This window comes from Sceloporus occidentalis, unplaced genomic scaffold (assembly GCF_023333645.1).
Source record: "Sceloporus occidentalis isolate IW3139 unplaced genomic scaffold, rSceOcc1.0.p SCAF_2, whole genome shotgun sequence".
Taxonomy (NCBI): Eukaryota; Metazoa; Chordata; class Lepidosauria; order Squamata; family Phrynosomatidae; genus Sceloporus; species Sceloporus occidentalis.
Genome location: NW_028316982.1, coordinates 253,578,096 through 253,595,612, shown reverse-complemented (window position 1 = coordinate 253,595,612; position 17,517 = coordinate 253,578,096). Strand labels below are relative to the sequence as shown.

General features: G+C 39.4%; 1 protein-coding gene across 1 annotated transcript; it reads right to left on the bottom strand.

Moving 5' to 3' along the window:
• Positions 1 to 5,825: 5,825 nt before the first annotated feature.
• On the bottom strand, positions 5,826 to 16,980 carry LOC149320005 (interstitial collagenase-like). Its single transcript, XM_089508473.1, has 10 exons — positions 16,873 to 16,980; positions 15,498 to 15,742; positions 14,724 to 14,872; positions 14,512 to 14,628; positions 11,190 to 11,351; positions 10,845 to 10,995; positions 9,313 to 9,446; positions 7,955 to 8,114; positions 6,936 to 7,039; positions 5,826 to 5,953 (listed from the first exon to the last, which is right to left on the bottom strand). Exons 1-10 carry the CDS (start codon positions 16,978 to 16,980, stop codon positions 5,826 to 5,828), a joined length of 1,458 nt encoding a protein of 485 aa, XP_089364599.1.
• Positions 16,981 to 17,517: the final 537 nt, after the last annotated feature.

Sequence of the window (17,517 nt, the reverse complement as noted above, 5' to 3'; positions counted from 1 at the left end):
TGGACGAGAGGCTGCCGTCAGAATGCCGCCTGCATGTACTAGGGTTAGGGACTGTGTGGTTGGTGCACGGTGCCACAAACACGGTGTCTAGCAGAGAGGGGGGAAAAAACTTATTCTTCTCTGGAAAAAATAAACCTGCATTACTTATGAATTACTTGTGCTTGTGTAAAGGTTGTCATGATGGAAAAGATGAAACTGGCTGCATTGGCACTGCAGAAATAATGCAGATTGAGACCACTTTAATTGCCAATGGCTCTATTGTTGTTGTTGTTGTTGTTATCCCACCCTTTCCCCGAAACTGGCACTCAGGGTGGCTAACAATATTTTTGTTTTAAAAAAAATTAAAAGCATAAAAAATATGCTATGGAATTCTGGGAATTGTAGTTTTGTGAGATGTTTAGCCTCTGTCAGAGAGCTCTGGTGCCACAACAAACTACATTTCCCAGAATTCCACAGCATTATTATTATTATTATTATTATTAACCTTTATTTATAAAGCGCTGTAAATTTACACAGCTCTGTACATACAGTCTTTTTAATTGGACAGTTCCCTGCCCTCAGGCTTACAATCTAAAAAGACATGACACAAAAGGAGAAGGGAGTGGTGGAGGGGAAGGGGATGAGGTCCAGCAGTTCCTCTCTACCTCCAAGGCCTGGACCAAGGCAGGTGGACTGGAGGGAGGGCTTGGCTTCATAATGGATGGTTAATCTTCTTCCAGGGAGGCCTATTGGAGTTAGCCTGCCTCACTAGTAGGATAATACATATAAAATACATAGCAATACATGAAATGATTCAATAAAACAGGCAACAAAAGAACATCAAATAGCAAGTGACAGTTATGCAATGCCTGGGAAAGCTTCTCTGAACAGGATGGTCTTCAACTCCATTTTGAAGCTGGTTAAATAAGTGATGGCTCTTGCTTGTGGGGGAAGAAGGTTCCAGGAGTGAGGGGCAGCAAGTGAAAAGGGGCGAATCCAAGATGGGGCAGAGGAAATCCTGGGCTGGGACAGCAGACCTTGACTACCAGAATGGAGGGCCCTAGTGGGAAAGTGAGGAGAAAGAAGGTCAGATAAGTAAGGAGGGGCCAGTCCATGGAGGGCTTTAAATGTCGACAGCAAGAGCTTATACTGAATGTGGAAAGGGAGGGGAGCCAGTGAAGGGATGCCAACACAGGAGAGATATGGTCAGAGTGGTGGGCGGATGTGATAATGCGTGCAGCTGAATGCTGGTCAGAAATTAAAGGATGGAGGTGAGAAAGAGGAAGCCCAGTCAGGAGGACGTTACAGTAATCAAGTCGTGAGATCACTAGGGCACGGACCAGGATCTTGGCAGTAGAGGCGGAGAGAAATAGTCGGATTTTGGCAATATTGTATAAAAAGAATCTGCAAGCCTTGGCTGTGGTCTGGATCTGAGGGATACACGACAGAGAAGAATCAAAGATAAAACCAAGACTGCGGGCTTGCTGGACTGGTTGAATAGAAATGTTGTCCACAGAGACAGAAAAGGAGTGTTGAAGGGTGGACTTAGGAGGAAAGACAAGAAGCTCCGTCTTGGACATGTTGAGCTTCAAACGCCGATGGTGCATCCACTGCGAGACAGCTGTGAGACAAGACGAAACTTGCTGTTCAAGCCTTGGAGAAAGGTCAGGGGTGGAAAGATACAGCTGAGTGTCATCGGCATACAGATGGTAGGAAAAACCAAAAGAGCTAATGAGTTTACCTAAGGACAGTATGTAGAGAGAAAACAGAAGGGGACCCATAACAGAGCCCTGGGGAACTCCAACAGATAAGGGAACAGGAGATGAAGTCTGACTGCCTGCAACCACTGCAAAAGATCTGCCAGAAATGAGATCTAAACCAGTCGAGAACAGAGTCTGAGAACCCAAGGTCAGAGAGTATATCAACTAGAAGACAGTGATCAACAGTGTCAAAGGCTGCAGACAGATCAAGAAGGATGAGAACAGAGTAAAGGTCATTAGCTTTGGCCTGTAAAAGGTCATTCGAGATCTTAGTGAGAGCTGTCTCTGTAGAATGCCGTGGGTGGAAACCAGACTGAAAGGGATCAAGAATGGAGTTGGCTTCAAGAAACTTGAGACAGCGAGAATAAACAACCCGTTCCAAAACCTTAGAAAGAAAGGGAAGAAAAGAAATCGGACGATAGCTAGACAAAGAGGATTGAGCCATGGCTGTTGGTCATGTCACACTGGATTATTTCTGCAATGCAGCTGCAGCTGCAGTGAACTGGTGGGTGGATGTTCCATCAGCCAGGTGGTATCACTCTGATAAGCCACTTGTGGTCTTTCAGATGTTGCTGGACTGCAGCTCCTACTGGTCCTACCAGCATTGCCAAGGGGGGGGGGGGCTGATGGGAGTTGCCATCCAACAACATCTGGAGGGCAATGGACTCCTCAATTTCATTTCCGTTGTTCATTTGTATTGTGAAGAATTAAAGAGTATAGTAAGACAGATTTCTTTTTTATTTTCTTTGTAAAATACAGTGTAATCATATACACCACATCACATATAATAGCCTCAAGGGAAAGATGTACTCTGGCAAACTTGAGTACAATGTGCATCTACCAGGAGCAATTTCCAAGTTAGCAGTAGTCGTGTTTTGCAACTGCAACACTCAAAATAAACACAGAAATGTGGATCGCTCAATAAAGTTCACCACACAACAAAAGAGAAGCTAGATGAGTAATGATTAGGGCTGGCCCAAGACATTTTGTTGCCTGAGAAGAAATAACAAATGACACGCTCTATCCACCTGAGTGAAAGAGGATAGTACCCAAAGCTAAGGAAGTTATTTTTGTGCATGAGGCCAAAAATTCAAAAAGCACTCCTCCCCACCCCAGTATTAAAAAAAAAAAGAAAAATTAAAAAAAATACAATTGCTACCAATTACGCAACTAACTAGTTGCTGCCTTTTCATGGCATCCAAAATTTGCTGCCTAAGGCAGTTGCCTCACTCTACCTAATAACAGGGCCGGCCCTGGTAATGATGATCTAACAACCCTTAATTACATGAGCCAGGAGGTCATGATCCATGATTCCTGAAGGTAAGAGTCTGCCAAAAACACTCCTCCTCTGCAGGGAATGAGAATGCTTCAGGGCTAAGTGCTTCTTTCGTTTCTTTTGATGCTTATCTCTCATCTCTGAAATGGAACTTGGGTGTCTTCCACCACCTTGATTAGATATGAACACATTCCTAGCAGTGCTATAATTCAAACAGACGCAAAGAAGAGAAAACGCAAATCTCAGTAAGCAAAATAAGTTGATAAAGCAGAGTCTGGTTGTGAGTAAAGAGGGAGGCAGGCAGAAGAGGTTGGTTGGATTAGATTGACACTCTTCAGCCAAAAACTCTCCTGGGGCAGCTTACAAAGCTTAAATTTGATGATTCCCTGCCGTCAGGTTTACCATATAAATAAGGCAGGACACATAAAGGAAAGGCAAGTGAGGATTAAGATTAAGAAGTTTATCGCACATATTTCTTTCCCCGTTATGGGAATGGGAATGGGAAACTCAGGGCTGCGCGTGACTGAGAAAAAACGGATTTTACTGCACTCCAAAGTGTCCTCAAAATGGCTCCTTTTCATTCCCCAGCCCCAAGCTGTCCCCATTCAGTGCTGAGGGGTGTTAAATGTTCAGGTTGGAAGTCTTCCGGCCGAGTAAAATGGCGCACCTCAGCACTGAATGGGGATGGCTTGGGGCCAGTGAATGGAATGGGGCCATTTTGAGGACACTTTGGTGTGCAGTAAAATCTGTTTTTTCATGGTCACGTGTGGCCCCGAGTGTCCTCTGCCTGTTCCCATAACGGGGAAAAACCATGTGCAATCAGCTTCTAAATCCAGTACATGATGGCTGCTCCTTTCCCCTCAGAGACCAGTGCTGTGGCAGTTGGAACATGAAAGGTTTATGTATGACCAGTTATTGGACCAAAGCACTGTGGAGCTGAACCTGGTTGTTCTCCTCCTTAGAGGCCAGCGCAATGTTCACTAAATGTCCCATTTGTTCTACTAGACCAACCTCCTGTGGGCAGTGATATATTCAGGTCTTTTAGGCCAAGCCTCAAGTCAACTCTCAAGTCTCTACATTCATGTCTCAAGTCAAGTCTCTAGTCCTTGCAAAGTACTTTCAAGTCACATCTTAAGTCATGTCTCAAGTGTGGGATCCAACTTTTAACAGAAAAAAGGAGGTGGAGTGTTTTTCTCTAAGAGTACAAGTGTGTAGGTGGGGGTTGACGTTTGGTTAGCAGCCTGTCCCCACTGCATAGCACCATTTCTAGGGCTCAATTTGGCTCAGCGGCCACATCTGCCGAGCCCTAGTATCAGTGCTCTTATGTCACAAGGCTGCAGCCCCATCCACACAGGGTGCAGCTTCATGACATAAGGGCATCCGAGTGTCCATACACCTCTGGGCAGAAGCGACTTCAGACACATCAAAAATAGAGCTGCCTAGAGTGGCTGCTTTTGGATGGTGCGTCTGTGCTGCAGCATGTGGATGGTGCAGCACAGACGTGGGGCTTACAGGGACGGCCTCTAGCCACCCGTCTATACTGCCCCCAAGTCTCCCTATACTTAACAGTCCTGCTCAGGTCTTGCAGCCTTAGGGCTGGGGCTTTCTTCATTGTGTCTATCTGTAAAAGAGTCTTGCTCTTTTCCTGTTGCTTTCTACCTTAGCAAGCATTATTGTATTTTCTAGCAAGTCATGTCTTCTCTGTCTATGGCCAAAGTATGACATTTTCAATTTGGCTTCTAGAGAGAGTCCAGGTTTGCTCCCACTGCCCATGCTGCATTGGGGATTCTGGGATGTGTTGTTCGCAGTGTCAGTTTCCCAGTTCTGCTTAGGGGTTACCAAATGAAATAACTGGCAGCAGGATCAGAATTGAGACAGACAATGTTGGATTTTTTGTCTAGAGTAAGCATAATATTCTCACTGTGCTTTACATACAAAGAGGAGAATAAATATTGTAAATTGACCAGTGTGGTGAGTTGAATGATATAGCCTTGTGCCACCTCCAAAACCAACAGGGTTGTTTGATCTTTCATGGATTTTAATTCATTTAAACCCTACAGAGAATTCAAGATTCAAGTGTATGTGCAGAGTATATATGCTTCTGAGAGAAACGAACATGAAAGAGAATGAGGAAGACCAATGACATAATGAAAATTGGCCAAAACCACACATGTATCCTAAATAAGACACTTAGTTATTGGCACTGTTTCAGGTTTTTTTTTAAATCATCTAATGAGGGAACTTGATTACATGGGCTTTCCTTCCTTTCAATAATAATAATAATAATAATAATAATAATAATAATAATAATAATAATAATAATATATTCTGCTTCTCTGTTACAAAAACAACCAAAGCAGTATACACTGCCATGAGCTCATGCTTTCATACAAAGGAATAAACAAAAACAACATTATAAAAATAAATAAATGACTTTATTAATTTAAACACAGCAAAAACATTAACAATTAATATGCTGTATTAATATATTTATATTAAATATATAATGCTTATCTATGTGTTTCCAACTGGAACTTTCAATTTAATAATAATAATAATAATAATGATAAATAAATAAAAAGTAGCAAATAAGTAAGTAAATTAATATAAACCATCTAGAGCCTTTTGTCATCCCATAAGGTGAGGTATGAGAAATACAAACATAAGTTAAAATATAAATTTAAACAAATAAAAACATTATTAATGGCAGTTGCTTTTTCCATGAGCCAGAAACACAGGACAGACTGGAGTAATGCCAGTAACGAAAACAAAGGCATGTGTTGGTTGAATGAAGATGCCATTATTCTTCATTATTTTTTAAAATTCTTCTCAGGTGTCATGCAGCCAAGCCAATTGTTAGCCTTTTTCCTGCCCAGAAAATTTTTGCTTCTGCTGTCAAACTCATATTGCTTTGAGCCATTGAATAAATACAGGTGTCCTAAAGAAAAAGAGAGGTAAATCCTGTGAATTTCACTGATATAGAAAACTTTCAGCTCTCACTATGCTCCAAAGACTAGGACATAGAGCAATGGATGCAAACTACAGGAAAAGAGGGAAGAACTTATTGATGGTGAGAGCTGTATGATAGTGGAAGATGTTGATGTTCTGAACAGTTCTCAAAAACAACTTCCTCTGGGATGAATTGGGAACGAAAGGGAAGGGAATGGAATGAGTGAGGGATTTCTGTGTGCAGTAAAATGTGTCCCCACTTGTTCCGTTCCCTTCCTGGCCCCTTTTGGACCGTTCTCATCCCATGGCTGGAGCCTGGGCGTTTAGATCCTACGGTTCTATAGTACCATTTCATAGAATCATAGAATCACCCCTTCACTTTCTCTTCTCCAGGCTAATCATCCCCAGCTTCCCAGTCTTTCCTCATAGGGCATGGTTTCCAGACCCTTCACCATTTTATGGCCCCAGGACCCCCGAGGGCCAACAAATATCTTTTTGCATCTTTAAATGCCTCCCAAAAGCCCCTGGGGGTGCATAGGGCATTTCCACCATAACTGGAGATCCCCAGGGGTCAGACAAAATTTTCCACAATTTTTGTTGTCCCAAAATGCCCTCTAGAGGGTGTGTGGGGCATTTGCACCATAGTTTGGGTCCACCTTGGGCAAATGTAGGTTCAACAGAGGCTTTTTTTTAAAAAAGGAAGTGACTTCTACTCACTTCCTATTGTTTAAAAAAGGCCTTGTCTGGACCTAAAGTGTCCCAGCAAGGCCCCAAGACATGGTGAAAATGCCCCCTTGTATCCCAGAGGACATTTGAGGGCAAAAGCTGTTTTTTTTTTTAATGGGAGCAAATGAGACCAGGTTCAGCAAGAGGTATACTCCTTTGGGGGGCTAATGCATCCCATACCTTTGCATGATTGCAGTCATAATGAAAAATGAGCTTTCAATATCCAAATATCACCTGATGCTTACCATCTTGTTGAAAGGCAGCATCTACTTTAGAGCCAATGTTTGGGAAGTCAGCTTCTATCTGCCTTGGATATCCCCTTTCCATAGTCTTTGTGGTTTCACTGTATCTGAGGAAATGGGTTTAGAATTAATGCAGCTGCAAGGGTGCTTTTCCTAGTGTGACAGGTGTCACTGTTAGCACTAACAGAAATCAAAAGTGACATAAAAACAAACACAAACCGCCTCATTCACAAAGCAAAATTGGGATTTATTTATTTTTTGGCCAACTTTTATCGGTTGAAAGAAAAGTCCATGATGTTTTGCTGCCTGGCCAAACATGTCTCGACAATTAGTGTACAAAAGGCTAGGACCAGGTAGTTGATGCTTTTTAGTCCATCTTTCCCTTTTTAGAACTTTGTGTAAAGCAGCAGGGGCCTTGCGTTTAGTACTGCAGCCTTTGTATTATTTAAAATTTGTATAAATCAAGCACTGGAGGAAACACTGTCCTACAGAATCATGATTATCAGATTACTGAAGGTCTAAATTTGCCCTTCGCCTCTTGGGAACTATAGACCATGAACCGTATTCAGTTATTGAAACAAGCTGGCCACATTTTCCTTAAGCCTCCCTAACTCAAATGCATCTAACTATTCTAATACCAAGAGTTTTAACTGGATCCTATACAACAAAAATTATTTGTATTACCATACCCACAATTCATTTCAGGTTGTGTGGTAAATTAGCAAGTACAACCCCCCCCCCCCCAAATCTCTATTTTGATTGCCAGTATTTTATTAATAAAACATAAGCGCTAGCCAGTTTCACATAAAAACAGCAACAAATATTGTGGCACTTTGAAACTAAAAAAAGTTTGTTTAGGCTGTGTTTTCCTGGATTCCAGCCTACTATGCCAGATGCTTCTGTTCAAGTAAAGTTGTGAGTCTTTGAGATGGCACAAGTCAAGGTTATTTTCTTCTGCTCTAGTCTAATGTGATTGTGTAAAATTGTAATAAAATAGTATAAAACCATTCATTTTCTCTTACCTCCAATACTTGTCACCTGAAAAGAAGTATGTTTTCTTTGTGGTTTCATCATAAACAGCTGCATCAATTTTCTTAACACTTTTTGGGAAACCGAGCCTGTGGATGTTTCTTGGGAAACCTGGTTCAATAATATTTGCCCTGGTAGCCCAATACTTAGTTCCTGTTTTTAAAAATAAAATAAAATAGAAAGGGTTTAAAACAAAATTGAAAGGGTTTTGAACAGAGATCAAATAAGGCAGAATTAGATTATTGGTGGCATACTGCATGTTAATTTGGCAGAAATTGGGAAAGTGAGGTTTTGAACTACACTTTCCACATTCCTTTAGAATTGCAGACCATGGTGGCTGGGGCCAGCCTGGAATTTGTAGCCCAAACGGCAACAGTTTCAAGCTCTGTTCTTTTGATTGGATCATAGTGAGAGAAGTCCAATGGAAAAGAATGGCACTGAATGACTAAGTATCTTGGCCTGCATTGGTTTCAGTGAATCTATGTGGAAGATGATTGCATCTGAATCCAACCTGTATTTTTTAAAATCAATTATGGCTCTGAATGGCAACTAAATATTAATAAAGGACATACTTTATTAATACTTTAATAAAGAACATCATACTGAGTGACAGCTGAAAACCATCAGCAACACTGGCTTCAGTTATGGAATCTCTTGTGCACAAAGAATCTTTAACCATGTCTTCATGGCCATGACATTTAAAATACTGATTTAAAAGCAAAACAAGCTTTTAGTAGTGGAACATACTAAGAAAAGCTCTTTTCTTATAAAACAATCAGTTCCGTTAAAATCTTATATAATAAAAGGGGTCTTCACCTGCAGACAAAAAGATAGCAAGTTCGTAGCCGGCCTTATGTTCCTAGGAAGACTTTCCAGAGCATGGGAGCATCCAGGGAAAAGGCCCTCATCTTACACAACTGATTTAATTCAACAGTAGGGTATTTTCTCCTCCTACCTGGTAATTCAAATTAAGGCAGGGTACAGACTGCCCAAAAAGAGTGGTCTGCCCGCGCTTTGTTTTGCTCCGTGAGGAAGCCGCAGCGGACAAACCGCACGGCTCCCTCGTGGAGCAAAAATACCACCAGAAAAAGTGAGTTCTTTTTGTGGCACCAGTGGCACACTCACTAGGTCACAATGAAGCTGTGACGTGCAGACACTAGGCGTCCGTCGCATCAAAATGGCAGCACCTGTCTGTACAGGGCGCTGCCATTTTGACGCCCTCGTCACGTGCTAGGGGTGAGGCACATATGGGCGATGCACCCTCAGCCAACCCCTAGCACATGATGAGGGTGCCCTATAGACCCGTCTGGATCAGGCCTAAATTGCCATTTATGAGATGAAAAATATTTACCTTTAAACAAATAGACTATATCCTCCTCTTCAATTTCATAGGCAGCATTTATGTCCTTTCTCAAAGCTGGCCGGAAGGAGGAAATAGATGATTTTTCAATTACTTTCTTCTGAGGAAACTTCCGCCATATGAAGCTGCAGGAGGAAAGTGACACCAGAAGTATTTATTTAGCTTATACTAAATCAAAATTCTTCTTTGGAACATTCTTGTGTGTGATGTTTGAATGCAATGGATTTAACTCTGGCAACCCTCGTCTCATAGAAAAAGTGGGATATAAGTAAAAGAAAATGTGTCTATAGTATTTGGGAGTCGAGTTTGGAATAATTATTTCTGGACTACAACTCCCCCCAAAACCCACCTCCCATGGCCCATTGGCTGAGGGATTCTGAGCATTGCAGTCCAAAAAAAGTACTTTCCTAAATTTTATTCAGGATGACATCCCAGGGACTATGGGATGGTTTAGGTGTCCCCTCTCAGGGTGGGGAAAACTGACCTCAGATGTCCCATCCCAGCTTCTGAGGCTCATACCTCTCCAATATCAGAGGGATTAGTAGAGGCCAAAGAATCTGGATTGGGAGATGTATTATGAGTGAACTGGGAAAGGTTTTTGATCTCATACTTTTCAACTATCCCTATTTGGCAGTGATGGTCCTCATTAATCTTTTCATATTCCACCTTTTTAAAAAAAGTGTCACTTTCATTCTCTTCCTCCCAGTTTTCCCCATTCTCCTCAGCTTACTTTAACTGCAGCAAACAATTCAAAGTGCAAAAGTAGCTTGCACTCAGTGCGGGAAGGGAAGAGAAGAGGCTAAAGTCTTGCCCTTCCCAGTTTGTTTGTTTTATATGATGCCTTTCTTCTGGAGTGGAACCCACAGATAAAACTGGTTAAAAACATAACAATAAAATTTGAAAGAATTAAAATTATCTCATTAAAACAGTATACAATTACATTAAAAAGTTAAAAAAAACACTTTTTTTTTTAAAAAAAAGTACATAGGACACACATCTCATGTAAAGGCTTCCCTGTCAATGATTGCATATTAAATATTAAAAGCCTGCTTAAAAATGTCTTTGCCTGCCTGTGAAAGGAAAGCAGGGAGTCTGCTTTACAGGGTGGAGTGTACTAATGCACCTCTCCCCACGTAGACCAGGACTCCCAGAGTTTGAAGGTCTTGGGAAGGACCCAGTCCAATTGCCCAAAGATGGCAAGGAGGCTGGTCAGGACACTGTTGACATGTTACAGCAAACCTCTGGAGGTGTCTCCCTTTGCCGAATGGTGCCTGGATCCCTTCATAACTTGTGCATAAGGTGTATAGACCAGAACATTCTGGGACATGGACAATTCCTTCAAGTGCTTCAGTCCACCAGCCATGGGCAACTAGTATACCAGTTCCATAGTGGCCTGATCTACTCCCGAGGGACCATTGGTCTTGTGGCTCCAAGCTTGGGAGTGACAGCATGAGTTACTGCACTGGGGTGACACCAGCCCTAGTAATGCTACTGGTTCTGTCAATGAACTACTAATAATATACCTGTCTTTAAAGAATAAGGTCTCCCCCCGGACATTAGCAACAGCATCAAAGGCCAACTGAGGGTCACACAATTCTGTTGATGTTGCCTCTTCTGAAATATTTACTGGTGGTGTATGTTTTTTTGTCTCACCACTGTCTTCTCCCGGGGTTCCTTGAAAAGAAATTAAATATTAAAAGTGATTAAAGGACAAGCACAATTCAGAAAGACACTAAAAGGACCTTGAATTTAAGACAGGATTCTGTCAGATCATCAAATTAGGGAGTGCTCTGACAGAATTTCATACTTTTTGAATGTCAAATGTCAAATGTCCCCCGGTACAGTTAGGCACCATAATGCTAACTTACCATAAAGATATTGGATGCCTTCAATGTCATCACGATGAAGCCTCAGGTTTTGGGGATCACTAGGTTTGTAAAAGGAAAACATCAGAGCATTCACAACATCAGAATCATAAAGACCGAGTGAATGGCCAAATTCATGTGCAGCAACAATAAAAAGATTAATTCCTAAAAGGAAACAGGAAGTGTATCAATACTTCTTTTTTATTATGCAAATAAAATCATAGAATCATAGAATCATAGAGTTGGAAGAGACGACAAGGGCATCCAGTCCAACCCCCTGCCATGCAGGAACTCTCAGTCAAAGCTTCCCTGACAGATGACCATCCAGCCTCCGCTTAAAGACCTCCAAGGAGGGAGACTCCACTACACTCCGAGGGAGTTTGTTCCACTGTTGAAGAGCCCTTGCTGTCAAGAAGTTCTTCCTAATGTTGAGGTGGAATCTCTTTTCCTTTAGCTGGATCCATTGCTCCGGGTCATACAACCAATAAAACAACAGTTCTTCATACATTTGTATTTTTAATCTTCTTCTTCCTCTTTTCTTCTTACTTCCATCATCTTCTTTCTTCATCCTTCCTTTATCCTTATCTTCCCTATTTCTTTCCCTCTTCATCCTTCATCTTCCTACCTATTAACTCAGCCTTCATTCTTTCCAGATCTCTACCCCTTCTTCTCCACTACTCTCCTCCCCTTCTCATCATTCCTCTCTACTTACCTCTACTTTCTGCCCTCTACACACTTACTCTCTACACACTTACACAAACCCTCATCTACATGCATAACATCCTTCTGCCACCTCTTCCATTTTCTTTTTTCAGGAGAATAAGAGAGAACAACTTATTTCAGCTTCCTCACTTCCAGTTTGTCCTATACTTTGACATATATCATGACTCTTTTCTAGTTCTCTATTTCATATCTTCTTTATTACTACACTTCTATTATTCATTTTACTTTTTTTCCTATTCCACCCCTTCAATTCCTCCTTTTTCCCCCAAATTCTCTTTAATTTATTTTTTCTTCTGTAACTTTATATTTCCTAAACGGTAATCTATGTTTTCCTTAATAGTTTAGTCATTATTCTGTTAAACCAATTACTGCTAAATCTCCTCTTTGTTCTCTCATATACAGTACATTATTATCGGACCCTAATGTCTATAAAATCTTTCTAATGTATTTTCTATTATTAGATGTGTCAGTCTATCTGTTTCCATAATATCATATAATTTCCACATCCAATCTTCTTTTTCCAATTTTGGGCAAAAGTTATCCTAGCCACAGTAATGAGATAAAATAAAATTCTCCCATATCTTTTCTCTATTTTGTCATCCAGGATTCCAAGCAAATAAATTTCAGGCTTCATTTCCATTTTAAATCCAATATGATATTAATTGTTTCCCTAATTAGTTTCCAATATCTTGTAGCCAATCTACACTTTTACCAACAGTAGTAAAAAGTTCCAGATACTCCATCACATTTCCAACAATTACTGTTTACATTTTTATAAATTTTTTGCTAGTTTATTTGGTGATAGGTACCATCTGTGGAACATTGTATACCAATTTTCTTTTAAACTTTGTGACACTGTATTTTTTAATCGTTTATTCCATTCTTTTTCTCACTGCTCCATTTGAATTGAATGTCCCACATCATTCACCCATTTTATCATTGTCTCCTTGACTATTTCATCTTCTGTTTTAATTTCCAATAATTTTTATATAATAATCCTATCATTTTCTTATTTTTCTCACGTAATACTCCTTCTAACTTCGTTTTTCCTTCCGCTATCCCCTAATTTTTAATATCCATCATAGCCCTTTTATAAATATGTCTGTATTGAAACCATCCCAATTTAAATCTTTTATTTTGTAAAACTTGTTGTTCTACTATTTTAATCTTCCTTTTTTGCCTCTCCACTATATCTTTGTACTTGCACCAATTATCCTCACTATCCATTTCTTTCCTATAAAAAGCCTCTGGTGGAAATAGCCATAGAGGAATTTTGTTGATTATCCTATTTTTATATTTTCCCCATACTTTCAAAATAGTCTTCCTTATACAGTGATTGTTGAACATTTGATTAATCTTTTCTTTGACATAAGCCAAGTATTCACGCAATCCAAATTTTATCCCTTCTCCCTCTAATTCTAATAATTTTTTATCTTCCAGTTTCATCCAATTTTCATCTTCCAGTTTCTTATTCTCTGGGTTCTCTTTTAAAACTCTTCTCTTTCTTTTATCATTTGTTCAACAAATCTATTTTGCATTTCCTTTTCTTTTGTAATATTATATTTTGTTGTATGAAGAACCCTCTTAAGACTGCCTTAAGGGTATCCAAAACCACTGCCTCAAGGGTATCCCAAAGTGTAACAATTCTTCTGAAATTACTTTCCATGGAAGGTCCTAAGAAATCCAACATCAATGAATCAGTTTTCTTGAAGAATGTGATCCTTGCAAATTGCAGTACAAAATAGGTCAGACTACACCATCAAGTGTAATGGGAAGATCAGAACATCACTATACATCAGAATTTGCATAAATTTATGTTTGAAAACACTGAAATTCTGGACCATGCCAACAACTATCAGGTCAGAATGCACAGGAAAGGCATTGAAATCCATGAACACCTGGGCAACTTCAACATGAAAGAAGAAACCTTTAAAGTAAACAAAGTTTAGCTACCAGTCCTGAAAAACAGCAAAATCGGGACTCAGGAAATGCAGGGTGAAGGGGGGTTCCCAGCAGACAATGACCATAAAATAAATAGACACCCTGAGCCCTAGCCATTCAACAACAGAACAATACACAGATTAACAAGTAAATCGCTTCCTCTCAACCAACAGTATATATACTCCATTCTCTTCCATGTAGCATTCTCTGAAGATGCCAGCCACAGCTGCTGGCAAAATGTCAGGAATAAACTCTTCTCAAACATGGCCTCATAGACTGAAAAAACCCATAAATAACTGTAGATGCCTATATTCCAGTGGTGGGTAACCTGTGGTCCTCTACTTGAATTCCCATTAGAATCTGCCAATGGTAAGGGCTGATGGGAAGTCTAGTCCAACAATAGAGCCATAAGTTTCCCAAGTGTCCTTTGTGCCCAGTACATACATACATACATACATACATATTATATCAGTAGACCATAAGACTACATTTAGAGATTATTTTTGCATAAATCAAAATTCAAAGCAAAACCTGCTAACAGACCAACATTCTGAGACTGGAATAGTTCTTTTGTACCAATAGTTTGCAATCAATGCAGTTAAGAACTTCTTAACAGCCCTAACAAATAATATACACAAAGGAATATATTAAGGAAAAATACCTTTCAAATCCTTTGACCAGAGAACATCCTCATTAAAATGGACTTCACCACCATATGCAGGTGAAAATGCATGTGCCAGGTGTTTATATACTTTGAAGGAATGATGGTCACCATGGTCTTAAAAAAAAGAATAGAACAAATACATGTAATTTCCCAGCCGGGACCTTAGGAAAAACCTGGCCCCCTCCCGCACTTAAATGTGCTTTATTTACCTCCGGTAACAAAAGAGATCCTTATATCTGCAGAGTCACTATAAACCCTGGTGAAGGTCAATGGTGTCACATCACTCCACATTTTCCAGGCTCTCTCAATTGCATTGTCTACATCTGCAGGCTCCATATGTGGTGTATAGTTCTGAATACTGAGATATGCATGGGAGTACATGAAATGAATATTTGAAGTAAAAGGGATCACACAGCTTTCAAACTTCTTACTCTCCATGTAAGACTATACCTTATAATATTTTCCTTCTTTGTCTTCAGTTCTGCTGTTTACCCTGGACTGCCACATCAGAGGTATGTCTCACCTGTTTATTTATTTCTTTAATTTTTCTCTAATTTTCCCACCAGTATGGGACCCAATTAGAACAATTACATTTTAATAATTATGCCCTAATTGTTTTGCAGTTTGAATCTTAAAATGTCATAGAATTTTTACAGCACTGTTTTCAACAACTTTTTCAGCCTAATGTACCAATGGTTTCTTTCACAATGGTAATTCTTTTCTTTTCTTTTTGTAAAGATTCTAATGTGCAATTGCAGATCATATTATCATTATCTTATATTCTATTTGTGCACTCTTGCTTCAGGATTTGTTATTAAATAAATAAATATAACATTTCCTTTATAACTTGTTTTTTTTTTCCTAATTCTAGGACATGGCTTGGCCTACACATTAATAAAATGAAAAATAAAAACATTTTCAGGTCTCATGACAACCATCTCCAGGTGACATCTTAATTTCAAGAAACTGTATTAAATTTTTACCTATATGTTAAGTTTTTCTTTCCCCATCTTGGAGAAAAGGGGAAAGTTCTGTATTCTCCTATATCAGGAACCCCACATCTCAATTTCTTCATTGCTGCCAAAGTGTTTGGATCTAGTTTGCCTGTCACTTTCAATCCAGACAATTCCTGCATTTGTTGTAATTTTTCAGTAGGAATATTCCTTCTGCTTCTGGTTCCAAAGACAGGCACTTGGTCTGATTCATAATAGTATTTTTCTATGTATTTCTGATGGGAAATAAAATGCATTTAGCTGAGTGAAGTTAATATTTTACATAGTTTTGACATATATTGCTATTACAGTCGACCCTTCTTATACATGGATTTTTTTATACACGGATTCAAGCATCCACGGTTTGAAAATGTTCAAAAAAAGTATAAATTTCTAATATCAAACCTTGATTTTCCATTTTTTGTAAGGGACACCATTTTTCTATGTCATTATATTTAATGGGACTTGAGCTTCCATGGATTTTGTTATCCACGGGGATCTTGGAACCAAACCCCAGTGTATAACAAGGGTCGACTGTATTTGTGTGTTTGTATTTCTGTTCTATCATTTTGCTCCAAAGTTGGATCATCTTAATAAAGGAGAGTAGTATAATATAATATTCATTTTAATACCAAGTCAGCCAACACCAACACCAAATCTTCAAAACTTAGCTCTTTCAGAAGTCTCAATCATCTATCTAATCCACCTGTTTCACAGATCCAGAAAATAAAGCCAACATACATTTACAACCTAAGCCAGAATCAGAGTGAGCGAGTGGCCATATTGACTAGGTGTTATGGGACTGGCAGCTGAACACATTTGGAAAGCAGAAAGATGGGGAGTGACTACGTATTTCAAGCATAAACCCTGTAGTGGAATTGAGACTTGAAATGGGATGACAGAATGTTCTACTTGGTTCATCTAAAAAAAAAAAAGCACTTGCAGCTTTAAAAATGTTTAGAATGAACATGAGATTAAAAAAAAAAGAATTCAGAGAGACAAATTGAATTCCCCAACTAGCATAGCTGTTGGGGGACTCTGGGGGGTGTAGTCCAAAAATGGAATTTTTGCCCAACTCTGATTTCTTTGGCCCAGAAGTGGGCATCATGCAGCCCTTCAGATGTTGCTGGGTTGCAACTTCCAGTAGCCCTAGCTAGTATAAACCATAGTGAGGAATGCTGGGAGTTACTATCAAACATGTGGAGAGACACATGACTACCACTCCTGCTCTAACTCATAATCACACAGAGAATCATGCTAAGAATCAGACTGCCCAATACACTTCTTGATTAGCTATCTAATTATCCACTGGATGCATTCTAGTTCTTCCCTGAATCTATCAACATCCACTGCCTTCATCCATTACCTTTGCAAAGTCTATGTCCTTTTCTGAAACTTGTTCAGCTTCTTGAAGTACAGGTACAGCACAAGAAAGTGCTCCGAAGAGTGTGATGGTTAGTAGAAAGCACTTCATTTTGGTTTTTTTCTTCTGTGTCTTAATAGATCTGTTTGTATGTCTCAAGTCCTCCTCTATATATACTTCATGGTGGTTCTATCAAGTCAACAGAATCATGACTCAAAACATCTAATCATGTCCATCACATTTTCTGTGCATTGACCCTTGAGTAGGAAGAATTCAGGAAATGGCCTTATATGGTACTGAAGTCCATCTATTTCAGAGCTGATTACACCGATGGGAAGTATTTCAACAGGGTATCAGTCATGAATCATTTCCATAATGGGACCTCTGATTTGGACTGGAAGCCAGTCTGTTAATTACATTTTTAATAAACACATTTATTTGATGGATAATAATAATAATAATAATAATAATAATAATAATAATTTATTTATATCCCGCCCCTTGAGGTCAATCGGGGCACCTAACAGCAATAAAATACAATACATTGTGCATCAAAATTCCCTCCCCCCTTAAAAAATTATTAAATCAATTATAATTAAAACCAACAAATTAAACAACATTAACACATACACATTATTACGAGACAAA